At 33.6% G+C, this 23,673-nt stretch overlaps 6 protein-coding genes across 12 annotated transcripts; 4 read left to right on the top strand and 2 right to left on the bottom strand.

The window, feature by feature from the left end:
• Nucleotides 1–219: 219 nt before the first annotated feature.
• On the bottom strand, nt 220–3,229 carry LOC107190562 (adiponectin receptor protein). Of its 6 annotated transcripts, none has more exons than XM_015579385.1 (7): nt 3,213–3,229; nt 1,866–2,133; nt 1,693–1,791; nt 1,412–1,583; nt 898–1,295; nt 652–816; nt 220–564 (listed from the first exon to the last, which is right to left on the bottom strand). In XM_015579385.1, exons 2-7 carry the CDS (start codon nt 2,109–2,111, stop codon nt 430–432), a joined length of 1,215 nt encoding a protein of 404 aa, XP_015434871.1. In that variant the 5' UTR covers nt 2,112–2,133; nt 3,213–3,229; the 3' UTR covers nt 220–429. The 6 variants fall into 6 exon arrangements, with proteins under 6 accessions (XP_015434871.1, XP_015434868.1, XP_015434866.1 ...); XM_015579382.1 differs by lacking the exon at nt 3,213–3,229 and adding an exon at nt 2,762–2,902; XM_015579380.1 differs by lacking the exon at nt 3,213–3,229 and adding an exon at nt 2,739–2,790.
• Nucleotides 3,230–4,535: 1,306 nt separating this feature from the next.
• On the top strand, nt 4,536–5,944 carry LOC107190581 (GDP-fucose transporter 1). The gene is made up of 4 exons (XM_015579407.1): nt 4,536–4,603; nt 4,689–4,893; nt 5,152–5,290; nt 5,355–5,944. Exons 1-4 carry the CDS (start codon nt 4,536–4,538, stop codon nt 5,942–5,944), a joined length of 1,002 nt encoding a protein of 333 aa, XP_015434893.1.
• A 389-nt stretch (nt 5,945–6,333) lies between these two features.
• Nucleotides 6,334–8,976, bottom strand: LOC107190520 (gamma-glutamyltranspeptidase 1-like). The gene is made up of 9 exons (XM_015579330.1): nt 8,958–8,976; nt 8,326–8,492; nt 8,098–8,255; nt 7,961–8,040; nt 7,603–7,875; nt 7,230–7,520; nt 7,021–7,087; nt 6,725–6,958; nt 6,334–6,607 (listed from the first exon to the last, which is right to left on the bottom strand). Exons 1-9 carry the CDS (start codon nt 8,974–8,976, stop codon nt 6,397–6,399), a joined length of 1,500 nt encoding a protein of 499 aa, XP_015434816.1. The 3' UTR covers nt 6,334–6,396.
• Nucleotides 8,977–9,337: 361 nt separating this feature from the next.
• On the top strand, nt 9,338–10,764 carry LOC107190519 (tRNA-dihydrouridine(20a/20b) synthase [NAD(P)+]-like). The gene is made up of 3 exons (XM_015579329.1): nt 9,338–9,414; nt 9,498–9,695; nt 9,987–10,764. Exons 1-3 carry the CDS (start codon nt 9,338–9,340, stop codon nt 10,762–10,764), a joined length of 1,053 nt encoding a protein of 350 aa, XP_015434815.1.
• A 57-nt stretch (nt 10,765–10,821) lies between these two features.
• LOC107190543 (DNA repair and recombination protein RAD54-like) lies at nt 10,822–14,614 on the top strand. Of its 2 annotated transcripts, none has more exons than XM_015579358.1 (11): nt 10,822–10,849; nt 11,021–11,166; nt 11,390–11,599; nt 11,747–11,937; nt 12,038–12,240; nt 12,328–12,770; nt 12,846–13,107; nt 13,182–13,344; nt 13,512–13,917; nt 14,000–14,163; nt 14,319–14,614. In XM_015579358.1, exons 2-11 carry the CDS (start codon nt 11,164–11,166, stop codon nt 14,509–14,511), a joined length of 2,238 nt encoding a protein of 745 aa, XP_015434844.1. In that variant the 5' UTR covers nt 10,822–10,849; nt 11,021–11,163; the 3' UTR covers nt 14,512–14,614. The 2 variants fall into 2 exon arrangements, with proteins under 2 accessions (XP_015434844.1, XP_015434842.1); XM_015579356.1 differs by having other exon boundaries at nt 13,179–13,344.
• A 737-nt stretch (nt 14,615–15,351) lies between these two features.
• On the top strand, nt 15,352–23,007 carry LOC107190538. Its single transcript, XM_015579352.1, has 8 exons — nt 15,352–16,570; nt 18,767–19,142; nt 19,225–19,453; nt 19,537–19,889; nt 19,964–20,186; nt 20,266–20,588; nt 20,683–20,914; nt 21,065–23,007. Exons 1-8 carry the CDS (start codon nt 16,494–16,496, stop codon nt 22,990–22,992), a joined length of 3,741 nt encoding a protein of 1,246 aa, XP_015434838.1. The 5' UTR covers nt 15,352–16,493; the 3' UTR covers nt 22,993–23,007.
• The last annotated feature ends 666 nt before the right edge of the window (nt 23,008–23,673 follow it).

Here is a 23,673-nt window from a genome sequence, read left to right as displayed (position 1 = left end):
AATTGAGTAAAGCATGAACTAACAAGTGTAAATAGTTACATTATTCATTACTTTGTACTACAGAAATTTTTGGTAATGTCATACACTTGAAATGTTGTGCTACATAAAGTTAACTTTCTTTCCAGAAATTAAAATTTATCGAAGCATACGAGAATTCTAAGTAAAGTTTGTAAATTCATCTCAATAATTTTCGTTATCACATATTTTATTTACTGCTTTTCATTGAATCTCTGTAAATTTCATGTCAAAATCTTTTAATTATGACAAAGTATAAGAAGTCTTACACCACTCATTTTTATAATATTGTTTCCAGCAGTTCTTCAAATAGTACAGATCTACTGACATACAAAGATTTAGGAATTTTTTTAAGTCTCTGTAATGTTACATTAAATGAAATCCAACAACACGATCAATATGCTCATTGAACAATTAAAAAGCTATCACCTGTGATGGATTTGTACAGTCTCCTATTGTCATTCTATACATAGCCATCTCAGTTATTCCATGGTAATGAACGAAAGCAGCTGCAATTACCAATACATGGAAAATTTGGTGACTCTGAAACTAAATAATAGAATGCTTGGTATTGCATAATAAGAAAACTTAAATTTATTTATCATGTAATCATGATATTCAAAAGTATATGTTTACCCAGATATCAAATTTTCCAGGGAAAAATCGTTCAGGTACTCGTAATGCATAAAACATTGCACCCAAGATGTATAGACATCCCATTAATATTAACCACCCAAGAGATGCTTGACTAATTGCTTTAAACCAGCCCTCTGCTATAGCATAATGAACAGCTGGTATTACCTACAATCAAACATTGATTTTTAATGTGATAGTACGTAACGTAATATTAACAAGTGATTTATTGCTACATGTATGACTTACCCCACTGAGACCAAATCCCATAAAAACTCCTGCTCTCAGTGGTCTGTAACTTGGTTCACCAAATCGTTCCCATAGTGACACAACAATACTTGTTACACCAAGTATAACAACCACAGACAAGTAAATAAGTTTAGGTTGATAATCACAGTAAAAACCATAGTAAAGCCATGGTACAAAACTACCCATGATTAGCATAGCTATTCCACAATAATCTAATTTTGAAAACAACTTCCCAACGCATTCGCTGTGGCAGTGTACTGTGTGAAAGGCAAATGACATCCCCAGACATATAATAGCACCAGCAAAGAAAGTAGCAAATACCAGTTTCTCTTCCAGTTGTATCTCTATAGGAGGCTGAGTTATGAAAAATATAGCTATGCCAATAAATGCCACGCATCCTAAACAATGCAGTTCATTCGTTAAAACTTAATTGATCAACAATATCACTTGTTAAAGCAACGTGTATAAATAAATGGCATATAAAATATTTGTGAATATAACACAAAAATATTACCAAGTAAATGGGTCCAAATATTTCCAGTTTCTGTATGAATTCGAAATATACTTTTAAAACATGCATAAAACGATGGTAAAGGTGGTCTGTGACCAGCATGTAAGAAATCATTATCTTGTAACCATCTTGGAAGGTTTCTGAAGTGACACTGTTTCCATGATGCTTCCCACACCTACAATTAACAGCTGATTACTGCATTTCTTAACACTTTTATTTTTATAAATTACAGTTATCAAATAAATATCAATGAAGAAATACACATATGTAGATATAATACATACCTTACGAACAAATTCTTCAGCCTGCTCAGCAGCATTATGTGCCAATGCACCAAGGTCAATTTCATCACTTAATACTCCAGCTTTGAGGACCTCTGTCATCTGAAGAATTCAAAAGTAAATAAATAAGATACTTAAATTTTATCAGATCATAATATGAACTTATAATTTTATACCTCACAATCCAAAAGATGATCATCTTCTGGGGTTGATGGTAAAGGACAACCAACTCCATCTTCTTCTTCGGCTAAACAACTTGCATCATCATCATCCAATAATTCTTTAACTTCGTGTAAGCCTGGTACTTCACTACTCAATGATACACGATCACTCCATGGTATTCTATGACGAATTCCTGACTCTGCTGTACTAATGTCATCATGTCCTTTGTCTTCTATAATAGCATCCTCGTATTGGGACATGTTCTATAGTAGTTTCAAAATTCTAAAATGAATCATAAAATTATTGACAGATTTAGCATTGTAATTTTAATATTGGTTATAACACAGTTATATCGTACTACACATTTTAACACACAAATGTGACCACACATTGACACATCATATATTATGATAAACAGGATATGTACTGTTATCAACAATTCTGCTACAAAACTGATCACTTCTAGAAATTAACCAGAAAATGAAAGGAAGCTAGGATCGTATAATTATGTAATGGTTCTGAATAAAATATTTAGATGGTTTGAAATCAAGTAACAAATTGAAAATTATCTGACTAAAGTAACCAACTAGATGTAGAATGATTTAAATGAAATATTAACTGCTTACAAAAGGTCATGACTTCTTATATAATGAATTGCGATAAATATACACATACATCAACAATTGTAGAAAAGAAAATGTTGATGGTTATTCGATTGATTTACGCAGATTGCGGACAATTTACTCCGATAAAACAAATTACATTAACTACGCAGTACACAATTCCACGAAAGATGGTATACATAATAAACTAGACACTATACAAAAAAGCATAATAGTTTCGTAAAGTACAAAGTTCAATTGACTGATTGAACAGAAGACATATACCTGCGTATAGCTTATAAACGTACCCGTCACACGATGACAGTTCATCAAACTTTCGCATGTACGTTGAACAAAATATAAAGTGCAACGGTAAGAAATAGATATTAAAATCGTTCAACACATGTTTTGAATGGTACAAAATATTTTATGCGACTACTAATTTTCAGTTGTTCATTGCTACGACAGGAGTCGTGAATAGCCGAATAATGGATACCACGTGTCACATTTATATACTAAATATATAGTTGTTATCGGTAGTAGTCACTTTACGGCAATACAAATGCATATAATATTACTTATACAAAAAGGCGTTTGAATTAGATAATGTTAATTTTAGTTCTTGACATCAAATATACTTCACTGAATTTAAATTGATAAAAATTATAAAATCACAGATTTGATTATTTTAATGTTTTTTTTGAAATGTTAAATCAAATTCACTGAAGAGAAAGAATTTTCCTAATTATAATTACTTACGTGTTAATCAGTAAAATACCATCGATTTCAGTTAATGTGGTAAGCAATTTGCTAATTATTATATACTTCGATATATAACTTTCATCTTTTCTTAAATACAATGTTGGCACGGTATACTATATTTTTGTAAATGTATATATGTAAGTAGAAATCGAATTCTCTACGACGAACTATTGTGAAGAAAATGGGAGAATGAACGTATGAATGCGGTTACCATGAAATAAAAGTATACTAGAAATTTCTAAACGATTTACAAGGATCAAAGCATTGTTCTTTTAATTTAATCATTATTATATCTAGATAGAACTATTGTATATCTATAGGTATACAATATATATATACATTTATATATAAGGTATTCAACGTATCCAACTATTTAATCTGAATGCTTCTATTACTCACCGTAGTATAGGTATATATTCATAAGTACAAGAAAATGGTTAAAGAAATAGGTGTAAGACTTATGAATCCGATATTATGGTTGACAAAACAATTATATTAATATCATATTTTTGTCAATTTTAAAGTCATTACGGACGTTTATACTAAATATGTGGATTACTTTTACGTTCTGGTAAGAAAATTTCAGTAAATTCATAGAGTGTCGCTGATACATGTATCAGTGACAATAATGCTTTATCAACAAGAATCTGATCTTGACTTAATTATGTTATCAATTATAATGTCATGTACTTGTTTCTAATCTCTGTTGTCTCATCATTAGAAAATATTTTACTCAGTTCATGAGAATATTTATCTCAGCTTTATAAAGATATTCTGATAATAGATCATTGTCTTAATTTTTATAAGAATATTTCGAGAATAAAATAGTATATAAATAGATAATTAGGGATCAATATGTTACGATAGCATTGGATTCCACAAATCTTATATTTAGGTTTTAATCATTTTCTCATGATATTAAAAAGAACAGAAATATATTTTGGGTGGTCATATTAACCAGGAAATCCTGTACAATAACAATAACCGCATTTGAAATTGTTGTTGCCACGTGTTACTGCGGTTTCTTCGTGGCATAACCTGAATATAAGTAATTGGAAAGAATGTTTATTTACTAATTGAAGTACGAAAAACGATGATCTCGATATAATGTGTAATGATTTAGGGATTATTGCTTTATAATTAATATCATATAAAATTATAAAAAGATTTAAACAACATGAAAAAAAACAAAAAAAGGAAATAATAATCCCTTATTTATTTCCGAATAATACATCATATATGCATACGTGATGAATATAAATGGTACTAAGAATATTAATTTAAATAAATGTTAACAGCAAAAGTAATGAGATATTTATAATGACGGAGTTAGAAAATGGAATACTCTCGAAATTCATATACATTGCAATTGTTGTTTCAGCATATTGGTAAGTCAACAATATATTCAAACATGTGACATTTATCATTTGTTCAGGTTAACAATTTCATTCATCCGTTTGAATGTTCTTTCAGGATAATTTCTATATTAACAGTATTTATAAATAAAGCTCTTTTATCCAGTGATAGTATAAATCTGGATGCACCTCTTTTTGTAACATGGTGCCAATGTATAGTAAGCTTAATTATTTGTGTAACTCTTAGTAATCTATCCAGAAGGTTCCCAAGCTATATTAAGTTTCCTGAGGGTAATCCATATTGTAAGGAAACTCTTAGGAAGGTAATATTTATAATGAAACTGCTAAGCTATCTATGGGGTAGAATTCTACTTTATCATACATAGCTCCTAAGAATCATTTCTACTTTGATTTGATTGTTTAAATGTACAAAATACTGTTTATTTTATAACTATTGATTATTGAAGGTAGATATCTACTCCACGTAAAGTTTAGTGAGGCCATAAAAAATGGTATTATGCAAAAGACTGATAAATTATTACTCTGCTATTAAAACATGTTTATAATTGTGCTACTTGTAGGTATTACCTCTGTCCCTTTTATTCACTGGGATGATTGCAACTAACAATTTATGTTTAAAATACGTTGATGTTGCATTTTATTATATAGGACGTTCATTAACAACTGTATTTAATGTTGTTTTCACCTACCTTATACTTGGTAAGAACCTTCATCAAGTATCTAAAAAAAACGTTCAATCTAATGTACTATTATAATTTCACAGGTCAAAAGACTTCTACAAAGTGTATTGCATGTTGTGGATTTATTGTCATTGGTTTCTGGCTAGGTGTAGACCAAGAACATATTGCAGGTTCTTTATCTGTCTTAGGAACAATCTTTGGTGTACTTGGATCCTTAACACTTTGTTTATATTCCATCCATATGAAACAAGTGCTTCCTAAATTAAATCAAGACATTTGGCTACTTTCTTACTATAATAATGCGTATAGTGTTATTATATTTCTTCCATTAATGGTAGCTAATGGTGAACACATTACAGTATATAATTATGATAAAATTGGATCCTTATTTTTTTGGTCTGCTATGATTGTTGGTGGTCTTTGTGGGTTTGCTATTGGCTATGTTACTGCACTTCAAATAAAAGTGACATCCCCATTAACACACAACATTAGTGGAACTGCTAAAGCCTGTGCACAAACAGTATTGGCAACTTACTGGTTCAATGCAGAAAAGTCGTTTATGTGGTGGACAAGTAATGCCATTGTACTTGGAGCTAGTGCAATGTATGCTAGAATAAGACAACTTGATTTGAGTAAAGAGTACAGAGAAGAAAGGGAACAGTTGAAACTGTAATAAAATATGAATAACAGGATACTGAAATAGGTTGAATAATTTTATACATATCTGCCCAGAAGAAAAGTACATATTTTATGTGGATACACGAGATCTTATAAAAAATTTTGGGAACTTTATATATAAATCATTTATTACTAATCTTAATAATAAATCCATAGGATCACCATGAAGGTAATCTCCTTCTGCAGTCTGGAACAAAGACTTCAATGGTATATGAGGAGGATACTTTGAATGTAATCTTATGTAATTATTGTTAATATTAATAATAAGTGATTTATACATAAAATCCCTGAACTTTATGATCAGACCTTGTATACAGACCTAAAATAATATAACTATCATTTATGACATCTTAAGTTTTATTATATGAAAATTTGTATAAAAATAAGTCTCGAATTAATGTTAGACTACTTTTATAAAGTAAAGTGTTAGAAAAAATAAAAACATTCTTAAAATCTTGATGCAAGACCACCTCCCCGACTGTCTGAATGACTGGACATTAAGTCTTTTCTTTTTATGATTGCATTCACACTCTTTAACGGCAAATCTGTAACCGTGTGTAGCGCCGGTACCATCGCGTTTAATTGATTTTGTAGCAGAATATTTACAGAATGTTTCTGATCACTTTCCACAGCAAGTCCATCAGATGAGAAATAATATCTTAAAAAAAATAAAAACATTGGTACCACATTATAAAATGTTTTGATTTAACTACAACAAAAAACGCCCACTGTAATATGAAACATTTTACTAAATAATTTTACTTAGATTTCGTACCTTGGATATTCTATAGCTTCAGAAATGTTTAATTCACGCACGATAATACTGTATAATAATTGTCCTATAATTAATGCATCATCTGTTCCAAAAACTCCTCTCAATCCACATAATACTTTTTCATTATGAAAAATTATTGGAGAAAGCATAGACAGACTATTATTGGTATCAGTTTTATCCAACAGGAAGCCAGCATTTGACATCTGTCCAAGACTAAATGGTGAACTAAGTCCACTGTAATATATTTAAGTAAGTAATTGGTTCAACGATTTGCGCAAACAGTTTCTAATACTAACGTTATGATACAAACGTAATTGTCTTCCCAGTCCATTGCCATAACACCGGTGTATTTTTCTTCTTCGGCTATAATAAGTATTTGGTTAAATGAATACTATAAATTTACAAGGTGTTTTAATTAATATCACTGCACAAAAATTATGATCTTTTCTCGATTGTTACAATAACATTAAAGACTAAAAGTTATAAGATTATAAAGTTTACAAACCGTTTTGCTCTGACTGTAGTGGAACAAAAATTGAATGTATTAATGTTTCAGCTATTTCAACTTGTGCTTCTATTGTAGATGTATTTTTAGTAGATATTTTCATATTTTCTAATGATGCAATCATTGATTTTACCAAAGTCATGTGTGGTGCATAATATACTGCATGTTTATAGAAACTGGTTTTCTTTGCTAGATATACATGAGGTTTATAATTTGATAATTGTTCAAGTAGCTTTGAAGGCTCATCTTTGTCTTGTAAAAGCTTCTGTGAGAAGGATCCATTGTATAGCACTACAGAGAAAAGATATAAACGCCTATATCAATGTAACAATGTACTGTTAACATACTGAAAGTATAAAAGTACCCTATATACCATTAGAACCATGTTGTGCTGCAGCAATTAATAGATCAGCTAAATCTTGTAATTTTAATGTATCTCCAGCACTAAGATGTCCATACAAAATTTCATAGCCAATATTTTTTGATATTTCACTTGCTAATTCCTTGGATACAACAAAACCTTCTTTAGCCAGAATTACCGAAGGCTTAACAATTTCGCTCCATGGTAACTTCCCTTTCAACTCGTGTGCATGTTCTAATCCTTTTAATACAGCTGGTACACGCACTCCATTTTGCGCAAAAATACCTAATACACAAATTATACGGACAATATATTCTATTTGTGAAACTGTTTTAAATATGTGTCTACCTTCCATAAGAAATGTATATACCTTCAGTGGTATTATTTGCAAAGTCAATAATAACTGGACTTGCTTGCTCTCTGTGATTGTATATCATAATATAGCCACCCCTGAAATTGTGACCATAAAATAGAACAAATAAAAGTAAAATAATGTCTACGACTTACCCACCCAGACCAGTCTTATGTGGAGCAACTACTGTCATACAAATGGTAGCTGCTACAGCAGCATCCATTGCATTGCCACCCTTCCTTAATAATTTGGTTCCAATTTGTGAGCAATTTGTGTAGTCAGTTGCAACTGCTCCATGAATACCAGCTTTATCCTAATATAAAACATTACTATAAATGATGTTTAAAATGCTTTTACCTTTTTTTCTATAATTGTTAACATACCTGAGGAGTTTCCTCTGCATAGAGTATTTGCAAAAATAATGTTGTTGTAATAGAAATGGTCAATATAGCAAAGCAGCTTATAATAAATTTCAAACCATCTCCACAGTATATACTTAACTTATATTTATAACTTCTAGTCTTTGTCAAAGGACATTCTTCAGTGGGACCTTTGGAAATTAAAATTACAGATATAATGCAACAGGTTGTGTGTAACTTTTGCATATGCTAAATATTTTTAGAACTACCTATTGGTAGGAAACATATTTTTCATAATTTTTTTGTTAATTTTAAGTCATCTTTATTGCAATATACTTTACCATAAGATTAATTAAAATAACTTTCTTCATTTGATTAAGTTACTGATAGCATACTTTATATATTTAGGTTAAAACTGAGAATTGTTAGGATCAACAAATATTTATAAAAAGGTACAATTTTCCGTCGATATTGAAATGTATTCGAGGGTAGTAGTAAAAAGAGCAATATTTATTAATACATTTATGAACAAAACAGCGCGGAACTTGTGAGTGTCAATTAATGTAATAAGTAAATATTAATATGAACAAGGTTATGGTTAACAATTAAATACTTATAAAATTGTTTATTAAACAATCAATGTAAATAATACTTACGAGAATTATTGTACCGCATTATGAATGCATGGGCTGATTCGAATAAAAACAATTAAATGACAATGAGACAGTGCTGTAGAGTTCAGAAAATATATTACATTGTATTTGTGTAACTGTAAATTTGACCTGCTTTTTACATTGTAATACTTATTACATTAGTATGGTATATTTAATATAATGAAAAAATTGAAAAATTCTACCACTTTTACTTAATCTTTGTGTTATAACTTAATATAAACATTTCTATTTATTAGATATATATTGAAACAGTGGTTTTATAAAAGAAATGAGAACAACATATGAAAGAAGAAATATGTTTATTGTCTTTTATAACATTTTCACATCATTTTTATTGACATAAAATATACAAAAATATTAAAATGACAGTTGATATAGTAGAAATATTAAAAGAGCCACGGATGATAAAAGTATGTGCACCAATGGTGAGATATAGCAAGTAAGTGGTAATATATATATATAATTTACAGTAATATATTGGTTTTATTTATTTATGGTAATAGATTGAACTTTGTTTAACAGATTACAATTCCGAACTTTGGTAAGACAATATGATTGTGACATATGTTTTACACCAATGATTTTAGCTGATTCATTTGTACAATCTGAAAAGGCAAGGTACAATGAATTTTCAACAACTAATGAGGACAAGCCACTTGTCGTACAATTTGCTGCAAAAACTGTTCATGATTTCTGTAATGCAGCAGAGATGGTTTCTCCGTAAGTTTTCATATAAATACTATTGGATGAGAGTAACCAATTCTATCAATTTTATGTAATAATTCCTCCTCCGTAAAACTTGTTATTCGTTGTTTGGGTTCTTATTATGCAAAACTGACAGAATTTGTACACTTAATCTTTTAATATAGGAAATGAGTTACCAGAAACAGATCATTTAAATATCTCTGTTAATTCTTATATTTTTAAATCTGATAGAGATATTTAGTTGTTCTGTTCCTTATGACTCACTCTCTTTAGATTTTGGTATATAATTAATCAATGTGTTGGTAGGTATTGTAATGGTGTTGATCTGAACTGTGGATGTCCTCAACGTTGGGCAATGAAAGATGGGTATGGAGCTGATCTGCTGAGAAAACCTGAACTTGTAAAAGACTTAATATATCAAGTGAGAAGTAGGATACCAAATCCTTTTACTGTGTCTGTGAAGATACGATTACTAAAAGACATACGAAAAACTGTCGAATTCTGTAGAGTTCTCGAAAAAGCAGGGGCTTCTTTCCTCACTGTTCATGCTAGAACTCCTGAAATGAGAAACGAACCGATAGATCTTGATAATTTAAAGGTAGTAAGGGACACTGTAAAATTACCTCTCATTGCTAACGGAGATGTGAAGAGCTTAGGCGGCGCAGAAAAGCTTTTTGTAGAAAGTAATTGTGATGGAGTGATGTCTGCACGGGGAATCCTAACAAACCCAGCCCTTTTTTCTGGACAATCTGTTACACCCCTTAGTTGCATACAAGACTGGTTAGATATTACATCAAAGATACCAACTCCATTTTTATGTTTTCATCATCATTTGGTATTCATGTTAGAAAAATTACTTCCAAAGAAGAGTAGGATATACTTCAATAACTTACAGAGTCAGTTAGCGGTTTTAGAATTTCTAGATGATTATTATGGTTTAAAACCGAATCTAAATCCCAAATTATCCAGACCAATTGAATGCATTTTCAATACGTCGAATGTGGAATGTAATAATAAATATGATACAGAGGAAGAGGAGGATCAATGTGTACATTTTCTGGGAAATATGTTTGGAGAATCATGAATCTATTCATGTGTCTTTACATATTCTTATAAGAGTACGAGTATTAATAAAGATAATTGAACTTTAATGCAATCAAAGTAGTTAGGTACGTATTATACTTAATGTATGTGTATAAATAATTTAATTATACCGAGCTTTTATTTGATAATTGTCATTTAAATTAAAAAACTAGTTTCAAATTATGGACACCAGGTGCGCCACAGACCAAACATGGTACGTGTTTTGCTTCATAACCGCGAAATTTCTCAAATTTCAGGAATTCGTTGTTATTTACCTTGACGGAAAGAGTACTGTAAGTGGATTTATTAAAGAAATGTAAACAGTTGAGTCTAGAATATTGATGCAACGAGATGAAGCGTTTTCAATTGAATTGCTCTGATTTCTGGATATTAATACAAAATGGTAATGTTCCAAAAGAGTCTTTTTAAGCTTTCATGATTAATAATTTGAATTGTAAAATGCAATCATTTTAATGTACATAGATTTCACATACATAATATGATTTTGTTAATACATAACAGTGTTTTTTATACTAATAAATAATGTATTTTTACTTAATTATAAAATTATTGTATTAAATTCCTTGGAAATACTACAATTTATTTTTTTTATTTTTGTGTATAAGATTCGATCTCTGGCACCCAGTCAAAGAAGTAAGCGTCCACTGCTCTCTGATATATCCAATAATGTATCTCCATCTCCTATTGTGCTACAAACACGCCAGACAAACAAGAGGGTTTGTCGTAATGTCAAAGATGTACAAATAGCAGAATACAAACCCATTACTCTTTCAGCTAATGATGTACAAACAACACAAGAAGTAATTTCTGAACATGTAAGTATTGCCACATAAAAAAATTATTTGTCATTAACAAACATTAACATGTTATATGTTTTAAATCAATCTATAAAAATACAATTATAATGCAATTTGTGTAAAATTCGTACTTGTAATTTATAAAATGATTGTCTGAGTTTATAGGAAGAAAGAGTAAAAAAACTTCTCAGTAAACCTTTCAAGATTCCAATACCTGGTTATCAACTTTCGGGTCGTGCTTTAGGAATACGTTTATCTGGTCCACGTAGACCATTACATGATCCTGATGAAGCAAATGCTCTTATTGTTTATTCACCACCAGAATTGTCAGAACATGATAGATTGAAAGTAGATCTGTACGTTCAAAATCAGTTCTTTATAAAAATGATCCATGTTCAGAAAGTCTAATTTTTAATATAAAAAACGTCAATTAAGTTTAATATATCTATGTTTCAGAACTAAACAACTTGTACATGTTGTGGTAGATCCATTGTTATGCAATATCTTAAGGCCTCACCAACGTGAGGGTGTGAAGTTCATGTATGAATGTGTGACTGGAAAACGAATAGAAAATGCTTATGGATGTATTATGGCTGATGAGATGGGTCTTGGAAAAACATTGCAATGTATAACTCTTTTGTGGACTCTGTTAAAACAGGGTAAATCATCAGTGTGTTTTATATAAACTGGTATAAATATTTACAGTATGTTTATTGTAAATGAATGTATATAATGGTATTGTACAGGACCCGAAGCTAAATCACTTATAGAGAAGGCTATTATTGTTGCTCCGAGTTCATTAGTAAAAAATTGGTACAACGAAATTTTTAAATGGTTAAAAAACAGAGTTCAACCACTAGCCATTGATGGTGGAAATAAAACAGACATTGACGTGAAACTCACCGGTTTTATGAAGACTTATGGACGTAGATGCGCTAATCCTATTTTAATAATTAGCTACGAGACCTTCCGTTTACATGCCCACGTACTTCATCAAGACGAAGTTGGGCTAGTATTATGTGACGAAGGTCATCGTTTAAAAAACTCAGAGAATCAGACTTATCAAGCACTTATAAGTTTGAAAGCCAAAAGAAGAGTATTGCTTAGCGGAACACCTATCCAAAATGACCTTTTAGAATATTTTTCTCTTGTCCATTTTGTTAATCAGGGATTGTTGGGAACTGCACAGGTATATTCATTAATTTCACTTAGAAATTTGTACGTATTTTATCTAGAAAATTATTGTGTTCTTATTGGTCGGTAGGAATTCCGGAAAAAATTTGAAATACCAATTTTACGTGGTCAAGATGCAGCTGCAACAGACACAGAACGCAAACTTGCTCAAGAACGTTTAACAGAATTAGTAACTATCGTTAATAAGTGTCTTATTAGACGTACCAGCGCCTTACTTTCGAAATATTTACCATTAAAACACGAGCTCGTAGTTTGCATAAAGATGGGGAAACTGCAAACTGATCTATATAAGCATTTTGTACAGAGTGACAGTATTAAAAAATCAATGGAAGGTTTGTCAACTTTTTATTATGCTAAAACGCATACTTAAATTTGTTTAATGTATATTTATTTTGTTTTATAGTAGATTCTGATGGTTCCAAAAAAGGAAAGAGTCTGTCTGCTTTATCTGCAATTACACTCTTGAAAAAACTGTGCAATCATCCTGATTTAGTTTACCATAAAATATTAGAGCAATCGGACGGATTTGAAAACGCTGCAAAATTAATGCCATCGAATTATAGTACTAAGTAAGTACAAGTAAGAATTATTATTAGTCATGTCATACACAATGAATTACGGTTAATAATAAATCATTTTAAACCGCAATGACATTAAAAAATAGAATATTTATATATGACTCAATTTAATACAAGGAAACGGACCATCATTTTTATATATACAATTTTGCTTCCAGAGAAATCATGCCTGAACTATCAGGAAAATTAATGGTATTAGACTGTCTGTTAGCATCTATTAAAACAACGACTAATGATAAAATTGTACTAGTATCGAATTATACACAAACTCTTGATCTCTTTGAAAAATTATGCCACAAGCGTTCCTACAATTACGTTAGACTTGATGGTACAATGACTATTAAAAAAAGGTCAAAAGTAGTGGATAAGTTCAATGACCCAAACAGCAGCGATTTTATCTTCATGCTTAGTTCTAAAGCTGGCGGCTGTGGACTGAATCTTATTGGAGCGAATCGTCTTGTCATGTTTGATCCCGATTGGAATCCTGCAAATGATGATCAAGCTATGGCTAGAGTGTGGAGGGATGGTCAGAAGAAACCATGTTTTGTGTATCGTTTCCTTTGCGTATGTAAAATATCTCGTATAACAGTCTGTTCTATCTTTACTATGTGTTGCTTTATTTAATTCCAACATAACTATATTATAGACTGGTACGATCGAAGAAAAGATTTTCCAGAGGCAAGCACACAAAAAGGCCTTAAGTTCAACAGTAGTTGATCAGGAAGAAGATGTTGCAAGACATTTCACATTAACTGATTTGCGGGATTTATTTAAACTAGAGGAAAATACAATATCTGATACTCATGCAAAGTAAGTAGGAAATCTTGAGGAGATACTTGAATATCACGGGTGTATTGATTACCATCAACCATAAATAAGAGCAATTAAAATTTCATTTTTTTAATATTACATCGAACCCGTATATGGATAATACAACTGGATGTATTATTATGTTTATGTTGTAGATTCAAATGTAAGAGATGTCTTAATGGTATAGAAGTGAAAGGGCCGCCTGAGAATTCTGATTGCAATTCAGATTTGTCAGACTGGAGACACGCCCACAACCCACGAAATTTGCCGGATTTGTCACTAAGGCAATGCTGGTCAAGTGGAATTTCCTTTGTTTTCCATCATCGTTCGCACGAGCAAGTTATATAAAACGATATGATTTTCTTTTTTACACTGCCACATTCCTTGCGAAAGTTATCAAATAAGATAACGAATATGTAACATAATCAAATATATTTTACAATGATGGAAACTAACGTTAATATTTATATTAACACCAACCGTATCAAGACTTTTATATACCTATTCGTACCATATTTAAAACCGGTCATTTGACCAGCCGTTGTACGTTTAGTGTTAATATTTTGTACAAATATGATATTGTAAGTATTATGTAAGTTTGAAAGGAGATGTACCAGCATACAATTTACGTAGATCTAAAATGCATAAAATAAATTCTTATTCGTGAAAGTTTGGAATCGTATATGTATTAAATATTTTTGTAATAAACATTTTAAACAGTACTAGATTGAAGATGTGCTCAAAGCAATATGGCTACCAACATGAAGACGTAATTCTGAAATGCAATGTTTTCGAGACAGTTAGTAATGTGGGTATAAGCTCGCTTTCGAACGGGTTCTGCGTAGAAAAGCAAGGGGCACAGCAAGCGGCTTCAGGAATTTGCTCCACATAAACATAGGAACAACGAAGAAAAGTGGGGAAACGAGAGAACGTCATAGAGGGGGAATGGAAATAATGGAAGAGGGAGCACGTGATCACTGATCGCGAGCTGTGATTGGCGGAAAGTGATGAACGTCGCTTTCCCTCCTAACCGTTCCTGTTCGCTTGCCCTTCTTTCGAGGTTCCGTGCAGCTGCCCGTTCAGAATAGTTCCAGATGTGGCCATGTTTAGTTTGATCTTTGAAGTTTTCGCTCATCGTCTCATAACTGATACATTTTTATACTATCTGCTGACACAGTAATACGCTCTGTCCGACAATCGTATTTTTTCGCTTGCCTGCCGACTAGTCTCGTTCATAATACATATGTTTTGCTGAGATAAATCTCGAACGCGGAAGTACACGAGAGAGACGTAAACGCTGTCATCCATCGGAAGGACAGAGGAACAACGCGAGTCGAGTCCGTGGATATTAATTCTTTGTCTCGATGAATTCACCAATCGCCAGTAACAGACGCGCGCCTCAGTAATTTCGCAGTTGTTTCGTACGGCGAGGCCAGACCAATTCGTTGTTCCCTTTCTCTTTCTCTCTCTTTCCTAGAAAAGATTTTCGAATCAAAGAAAAAGAGAACGCCGTTATCGAGATCACGAAACACGGGGAAACATCCGAGTGGAAGCTAAAGCTTCGCATTATTCTTCGAGACTTCGGTCATATTACCGGAGAACATTGTTTTTATTTATTAGTCTTTTATTCGCTTTTCGTTTTGTCATAATTTGACGAAAAGCAAGTACGCACGCGCGTTTTCTCCCGAGCCCCGACTTTTCCACCACACGTACTTCGCACGAAGTACATTCACGGAAGACGAACAGATAATCCGAGACGCCTACGGACTTATCGTCGACGGGCCGCCATATGCCACGTCAAGCCAGAATGACGTTGCAGTGGCGAGATCGCGACATTTAACGAAATTTAATAGCAAGGAGAGGAGAGACACAGTGAAATAATCTATACTCCATCGAATCGAGAGAAGTGCAAATAACAGGACGAAAAAGAGAGCATTTAGTTACAGAACAAAGGGCAGCCTGCCTTGTGTACAGGCGTGAAGAATATTCGAGGGCGAGAGAAAATATAAGACAGGGGCGTAGCCAGAAGCCGAGAAAAAGGGACGGAAAAAAAAGGTTCACGAAAAACTGGTATATTCGGGTCCGGTTGATGTGCGCACGCGCGCTTCTCACCTTCCGTGAAACAAGAGAGAGACAGAGAAACGGAGGGACACATCGCGACACGATTCGATATTCTGTAGGCTAATTTGTGTCTTGTATACCGCCGGATATTACTCCTAATTTTCAAATGCTAGAATTCAGGCACGCGATTCTCACGCAAACAAAGAGCCATCGAGTGTGGTCGCGTCAATCGATCGAATGATCATCGTCGGGCCACAGTGCTATATCATATGGTACAAAACACGATCGATCGGGACAAAACAATGGCATTAGAGAGTGTTTCCGCGGCTGAGACTCTAATCCAAAGGTTTGCCTCCACATTTTTTATTCACCAAACAACGGAACAGTCGAAATTTTTCTATGGCTGTTCAACTACTACTCACAATTACACGTTGACCCCCCTCTCCGGAGGCTCCGTGCTGGCCCCCGCTTTCGTTCAGTAACACACCATTGGCACCGTGACGAAAAACGAATCCACTGTGCTATTTGTTCTTCGGATACATGTAACTTATTTAGTTTTTCCGTTTATGGTTCTTCGTTACATTTAAATTAATTCGATTGTTCCTAAAATTAACAATTTCGATCTGTACGCTCGAAAACCACCTTGACATCATTTCTAAGGTCAAGGACATTTTCGTAACAAAGAACACGAAATGGCAGTAAACATACGCGTCACTTTTGTTACCGAGTCATGAAATTATTGCGAAACACGCTTGCGTGTATCACTGAAATATTAAAATTTGAACACGTGAATATTTTGTTGAAATCTTGAATATGCATATTTGCTTACGTTTACGTGTAACGCATCTGTTACACGTACTTTCATTTTATAAGTAGCATTGAAGGACTGTGGACGGAATTCTTTTCGAAAGATTGTAAAACATTGAAAAATAATGCACGGGATCTTCGGGGAGTAAGATATTCTTGTATACAGTTTCCCTGCTTCGTGTAATACATATGTACATTTACACACTTCCATATCATTCATATACACACACCCACCTTTACACATAACACACATGTAGCGTGTACGTGCGTGCACATATATATACATACTATGCATACACACGTATGTGTACGTAACGTATATGTATATGCACACGATGAACAAGAGAGAGACTTAAATGAGGTCTACACGCGAAGAAATTCTGGCGGTGCGACGTCATTGACATTTTCCTTTAAAAATGTTACAAGCACCATTGGCAATGCTGTAACGATGACTATGAGATATGCTGCAGAATAATGTGATATTGTATATCGATCCAATGTCTATGCTATTGCATCGATGACGATGATGAATTAATGATAGTCACAATGATAATGCTAATGACAAGAGTGATTCCTGGGTAAGGTAACTCCAATCTATTATTTATTTACGGGATCCCGTGGATGGATCCGGTTCATTGTGCTATGTTTGACGACTGTTTTAGCGCCTGTAATTTTGCCAATTACTTTTCTAATTACGTGTATATTTGTTTTAAAACTTGGGAATGGTTGTATACGCTTCGAATGGGTTTTCTTCTCTGTAATATAATTTCATGCTTTCACACGTTATGCGATTGATACAATCGTACGAACATATAGTTACACATTTCTTGACGAGCATTGTCGTACGAAAAATGGTATTGCATAGAAAAACACGATCATTTTGCAAGTACATATGTAATGTCGACTATACATATATCTGGGTTGCATCGATCGGTGCCCTACCGTGCTGCAACGTGTCCGTTAGTTGTGCCATCAGACAAGCTAATGTTTTCAGCTCAACTAGTAGCAGAAGTTCCTTTCGGGTATACTCTGCTCGATTAAAGTTTACGATGTTCCTTTATCCATCGTATAGAAGCCCGTGATATGTATTTAATGACTGTTGCTGATAATGGCCTTGACAGCTATTATAAGCTCAGGCCAATTTTTTCATGAAATCTTTTTCTCCTCTTTTTATCAAAGAAATGCGTACTTGCGTTTCACCTTTGGTCATTGATAAATAATGACGATGATGATGATGATAATGAGGTGATAGAAATTTATTAAATGTTACTAATTTCACGTTTTAATTCCTATGATCTTTTGAGTGAATTTTATTATAGAAAGGATATTTCTAAAGAATTTATATAATTATTAAGAGGTACATTGAGAAAATAATTGTTAAAAATTAGTAAAAAATATTTGGAGAAATTTTTAATCTTACTGGCTATTCAAGATTATTTGAAAAAGGAGTTTTTATCTATAAATGTGGAATCCACACAATATTTGAGAAACATTATTAATGGAAAAATCCATTGCTAACTTTATCCGTTGCAGAGAATTGGGATTATTAAACGTTTTAAACACGTAAAATTTTAACTAAGCATATCTATAGTCATTGTTGCAGATTGAATCTTATCCTAACAAATACAAAAATACAATTACAAAACAATACATAAATCTAGATCACAGACAAAATGAAAATGAAGTTATTTAATTTCTCAAGAATATAATTAAATTTTTTTTAATATTTTCATAGTAATAATGACAATGACTTGGAAGATGGAGAAATTCCATCTGATGAAGATGATGAACCAGTACCACCACCAGTCAAAGATGATGACACTGTTAGAAACACATCAAAAGCAGATACATCAAAGAACAAATCCTTTGATTCTAAGTTTAGTAAAAGTAAAAAACCAAATGTCCAAGGAAGTAGTAAACACGACAGATTTTTAAAATATAAAAACCCAACAGAAGATTGGGCTGGGGATGTTGAGAAAGCTATTAGGGCAGCTTTAGAAGAAGATGGTGCTAGGAATCAGGACTCTAAGTCTAAGAGTAAAAATAATAGAAATAAGAGTAGGAAAAGGCTTCGTGATGAAAGGGAGGAAGATCGTGGCAAAGATCAAAAGGTTTAGGGAATTTTTTAACTATATTTTACAGCAGTATGTTAGGACGATAAATACTCATATTGTAAATATGTATTATTTATAGAGACGCAAGATGAGTGATGATGAAAATGTTAATGAAGATGAGGATGAAATGGTGTTTGTTCGAGGTGCCTCACCTGTTAGGAAAGATTCACAAGAAAACAACTCTCCCAGACACGTCAATGATCATGAAAATTTTGATAGTAATTCAGATTATGATGACAGGCCTAATGTAAATCGACATAGGGATAATGATACGAAGCGTGGCAATACAAGGGGCGGCGGAGGGGGAGGTAAAATAATATATCAATCATATTTTTCTATTTACATATTATACAGTGTTGCAGATATTTTAGTAATATTTTTGTTCTAATAGGACGAAGAGGTGGTAAGAATGAACGGGGTGGTAAAAATAAAACTCGTGGGCAAATGAGGAATGATAGAAATGGTCGGAGGAACCAGAATAATGATCATGGTCAAGATCCAGATGCTATATGTGTTTATTATATGCAAGGAAAATGTCACAGAGGAGATGACTGTCCCTTCTCACATAACGCATTGCCTCCTAGAAAAATGGAACTATGTAAATTTTATCTTATGGATTGTTGTGCGAAGAGAGATAAATGTCTTTACATGCATCATGATTTTCCATGTAAATTTTTCCATACGGGATTGAAGTGTAATCAAGGAGAAAATTGTAAATTTTCTCATCAGCCTTTAAGTGAACAGGTATTGTCTAATAATTTTGTTTCATTTAAGAAAAAAGTTGAAGACAGTTTTAAGTTAAGGGTTTCATCTTTTAGGTAAAAGGAATCTTATTGAAGCACTTGGAAACAGCACCGAAAGAGATTCTTGGTGACTTTCCACGTTTAAGTAGGGAAGGAGCAATGTTAATGATAAATAATACAGCAAGAACACTAGCACAAGGTCAGGAAGTAGCAAATCAAAAGATTCCAAGTCTTTTTGATTTAAATGTACCTGCACCCACTGGTATTACAGATAAAAATAATGAGAAAGATGAGAAAGGTAGATAATAACGCTTACTATTATCCATGTAAAAATGTGATTGTAATATTAATAAGTGTTGTTAAAATTTGTTACATAGAAGATCAAGTATCTCAACAAAAGAATGTTAGAGAAAGAAAACCACCTGGTAAAAAAACAAGATGGGGTTCTGATGAAGATAGGGTTCCATTCGAACAAATTATGCTATTGCAGTCAGCCAATGAATATGGTCTGCAGCTTCCCAATGCTGCACTGGGTTTAGCAACTCAGCAGCAGTTGCATCCGAAACCACTGATACCACAGTCCATGTCAAACATGGATTTTTATACTGAAGCGAATTCTGAAATGAACAAATCCAATATGAACAAGCGTGATAGAGAAGATTTTACGAAAGACGTAGAAGAGGATGAAATCTTGGAGCAGGTATAACAATTTGTAATTTTTATTCAGAAATTATTTTACCTCTTTCTTTATTTTTATACATTGTAAAACTAAAAATGCTTATATTGTTCTTCAGGCGAAAAAGAAAGATTCTTCTATACTTGAGAATTCGAAAGATGTAGATTTAAGGCAACTGTTAAAAACTTCAAAAAAGCCGCCTTTTGCTGTCAGTATAGCTGATGAAGTAGCAAACCTTACTAAGTTTAAGTTTGACGAAGAGAGCGACCAAGATGAAGAAACAGACCTTATTATAGAGATGCCAATTGAAGAAGAGGATAAACAGAAAGTGAAAAATATCGGACATGAAGGTAATATTTTATCCCAGAAATTGTATAGTGTAGATACATGTAACTATTAACATTTGATAAGAAAATGCTGGAACATTGTAACTCAGACCAGAACCTTTTACCTTAAAACAGGAATTGAAAACTAGTAGAAAATGAATTAATTTGTTACAGAAACGTGTACCGCAATTGAACAAAGTAATAATAATAATACTTTTTCACCGGACTCGGAGGAGCAAGAAATTCCGACACACTTACCGAAAAAGGCGCAGGAATTATTCATGCGTATTCAGCAACAACAGCGTGCAGCTCAAGATAGCTTTAAGAATATGGAGAATGACTGTCCGCCAGAGAACGCAGATCAAATTCTAGAAGACTGGTACTCTGATGATGACGACGAGGGAGGCAATCTTACGATAGTTCTGTCTAATAAGGATTCATCGAAAGAAGATAATGAATTCTCGGAAGAGACGCAGAATGCCGTCAAGAAAGAAGATAATGAGCCGCCAACTTCAACATCTAGCATACCTCAACCGGCAGCGATCGTAGACAAACTCGGTGACCTGAGCAAAATTGATATTAGTGCTGAAGTGTCCAAACTTTTATCTTCCCTTAAAGCACATAGTTCAACCAGTGGCAAATCCAGCCAGCAGAACGCTAATGGTCAGGATTACCTCTCGAAAAGTAAATCCTCACCAGATAGAGTGTCGTCGGATGAATCTAGCGCCCATAACAAAAGCACATTCAGTGCTCCGAATCAGCTGCTGAAACTTGAGAATGAAACATCGAGTCCACGGTCGTCTCCTGGAGTGAGTTCTGCACCTTTGTCCAGAGATCCTCGCATGTCTCGGGATCCTAGGCAACGTAGGGACGAACAGAAGTCAAATAGTCCCAGTAGGATAGAGTGCAAAAAGGAGAGCAAGCCACTTCGACTAGAAACGAGTATTTATAGTTCTGGTATTACTGCAGTTGACACTAATATGGACACGGATCTTCGTACGAAGACCGATCAGGATCTTAGAAGGAAAGATATGGATTTCAGGCAACGATTTCAAACCGGTTTCGGGGACACTGATCTACGAGTTGTTGGGGCAAGCTTTACAGATGCGTCCACCAAGTCGGATGTTGACTTACGGCAAATGTTGAGTTTGCCGTTCAAGCCAGCACCTTCTCATGTACCTTGCACGGAAATAGATGCTAGTATTTCCTCCCATCCCCCAATGATGTATAAAGTGTATGTTGTGGACATACCACGACCAGACTATACCGGTTTAAAATTAACTAAGAATGATGCCCAGGTGAAATACGACCCACGATTAAGGAAAATATTTCGAATCGGTAAAATTGAACTAGCTGATTCCCCTATGTCTCCACCTCCGGTGAAACCGGACACTCCAAAGTCGCCCCCACAGGTCCGATCCGATCCACGTCGCAAAGCTCTCGAGGCTTCCAATTTATCTTCTCAAAATGTCAATGCTTCCATGATGAAACCTGTGCAGCAACCACCGATGGAAATGTCCAACATGGCAATGGGTCCTGGTGGTATGTCTGTTCCTCAAACAATGCCAGGACCACAAGGCATGCAAGGGGGACAGGGTATGATGCCTATGGGTCCAAATCCAATGCTTGGAAACATGGGTCCAATGGGGCCAATGATGAATGCACCTATAGGTCCTCAAAACATGCCACCTATGGGTATGACAGGCATGTCCAACATGCCTCCAGGAATGGCCCTGAATGGACCTGTTGTGCCTCAGAATCAAATGAACTTCGATCCACGTTTCAATGTTCAACGTAACAATGGAGCTGGTCTGTTGGGTCCTGCACCTGGTGTAGGTGTAGGTTTTGGACCAGATGTTAATTCTTCGTATGATAGTGCACCATCTTATTCTGGTGGTAATTTCAATAATTTTGGTCCTGGTCCCGGTCCTGCTCCTGGCCCGGCACCTCCAGATTCAGGTATGATGGGGTACAACCCAAACGGTCCAAATCCAAACTTTGGTATGGATGGGCCAGAGTGGAACGGTGCGAATCAAAATAGGCGCGGCGGCAGAATCAGACGACGGAACCGCAACAGGACCAATATTGTGACTAATAATTAAAGCAATAAGCAGTTTCGAGTAGGTACATAAGCAAAGTACCTGGTGATAATTCTCATTCTAATTTAAATTTGTACAGTATGCATTGTTAACATAATGCATTCATTCACGGCGGTCCAGACTAATTGTTTTAATCTTGTCAATTGTACATGGTGTCAAATGCTCGCTAGTGATTTAAATAGCAGAATATAAATTTAAAAGAATCGGAATTAATTAAAGAAATTGTAAATGGATTTGCATTCAAGCATTTGTTAAGTACACATACCATGAATGGTGTTGTGAATAATGCTCATAATCACGCGTCTTTCTATGTTTCTATAGTTTATTTAAAAATATCAATCGTATTCTATGTGAGAAATATTGTATACAGGATACATTTATTACACCCTACGGGCTTTAGGAAATTATTTCTCTGAAGAGACGTATCTGTATATATTGAATATCATCATCCCATTCGAAAAGACATATAACGCATAAGATGGTGGCAAGTTAAAGATCGTTTAATTATACAAATTGATTTATATTTTTTTGTATGTCTTCCATGTATAGTACATAAACACTAACGCATCATATATGATTCATGTGTACACTACAATCTTGGCTTCTAGAATAGCATTCGGATTTCATTAAGTTACGTTAAAACATTATGAATACAAAAAGTTGTGAACTGTTAATGGGCTTAAG

The sequence above is a fragment of the Dufourea novaeangliae genome, unplaced genomic scaffold, assembly GCF_001272555.1.
Source record: "Dufourea novaeangliae isolate 0120121106 unplaced genomic scaffold, ASM127255v1 scaffold187, whole genome shotgun sequence".
Lineage (NCBI taxonomy): Eukaryota > Metazoa > Arthropoda > Insecta > Hymenoptera > Halictidae > Dufourea > Dufourea novaeangliae.
Note: the sequence above shows the minus strand (reverse complement) of the source record. Positions and strands in the feature narration are given on the sequence as shown.

Excerpts from the sequence above, each read along its gene's own strand:
- LOC107190562 (XM_015579385.1), bottom strand. The coding sequence starts at position 2,111 with ATGTCCCAATACGAGGATGCTATTATAGAAGACAAAGGACATGATGAC. Across the intron at positions 817-897 it reads TGGGATTTGGTCTCAGTGGG|GTAATACCAGCTGTTCATTA; the intron begins GTAAGTCATACA and ends GTTTGATTGTAG. Across the intron at positions 565-651 it reads CTGGAAAATTTGATATCTGG|TTTCAGAGTCACCAAATTTT; the intron begins GTAAACATATAC and ends TCTATTATTTAG.
- LOC107190581 (XM_015579407.1), top strand. The coding sequence starts at position 4,536 with ATGACGGAGTTAGAAAATGGAATACTCTCGAAATTCATATACATTGCA. Across the intron at positions 4,604-4,688 it reads ATTGTTGTTTCAGCATATTG|GATAATTTCTATATTAACAG; the intron begins GTAAGTCAACAA and ends ATGTTCTTTCAG. Across the intron at positions 4,894-5,151 it reads GTAAGGAAACTCTTAGGAAG|GTATTACCTCTGTCCCTTTT; the intron begins GTAATATTTATA and ends TGCTACTTGTAG.
- LOC107190520 (XM_015579330.1), bottom strand. Across the intron at positions 7,521-7,602 it reads AGCACAACATGGTTCTAATG|TGCTATACAATGGATCCTTC; the intron begins GTATATAGGGTA and ends TTTTCTCTGTAG. Across the intron at positions 6,959-7,020 it reads AATTACGTTTGTATCATAAC|TGGACTTAGTTCACCATTTA; the intron begins GTTAGTATTAGA and ends AATATATTACAG.
- LOC107190519 (XM_015579329.1), top strand. The coding sequence starts at position 9,338 with ATGACAGTTGATATAGTAGAAATATTAAAAGAGCCACGGATGATAAAA. Across the intron at positions 9,415-9,497 it reads CCAATGGTGAGATATAGCAA|ATTACAATTCCGAACTTTGG; the intron begins GTAAGTGGTAAT and ends TTTGTTTAACAG. Across the intron at positions 9,696-9,986 it reads GCAGCAGAGATGGTTTCTCC|GTATTGTAATGGTGTTGATC; the intron begins GTAAGTTTTCAT and ends ATGTGTTGGTAG.
- LOC107190543 (XM_015579356.1), top strand. Across the intron at positions 12,241-12,327 it reads GTGGACTCTGTTAAAACAGG|GACCCGAAGCTAAATCACTT; the intron begins GTAAATCATCAG and ends GGTATTGTACAG. Across the intron at positions 12,771-12,845 it reads GATTGTTGGGAACTGCACAG|GAATTCCGGAAAAAATTTGA; the intron begins GTATATTCATTA and ends ATTGGTCGGTAG.
- LOC107190538 (XM_015579352.1), top strand. The coding sequence starts at position 16,494 with ATGGTACAAAACACGATCGATCGGGACAAAACAATGGCATTAGAGAGT. Across the intron at positions 19,454-19,536 it reads AAGGGGCGGCGGAGGGGGAG|GACGAAGAGGTGGTAAGAAT; the intron begins GTAAAATAATAT and ends TTGTTCTAATAG. Across the intron at positions 20,589-20,682 it reads AGGATGAAATCTTGGAGCAG|GCGAAAAAGAAAGATTCTTC; the intron begins GTATAACAATTT and ends ATTGTTCTTCAG.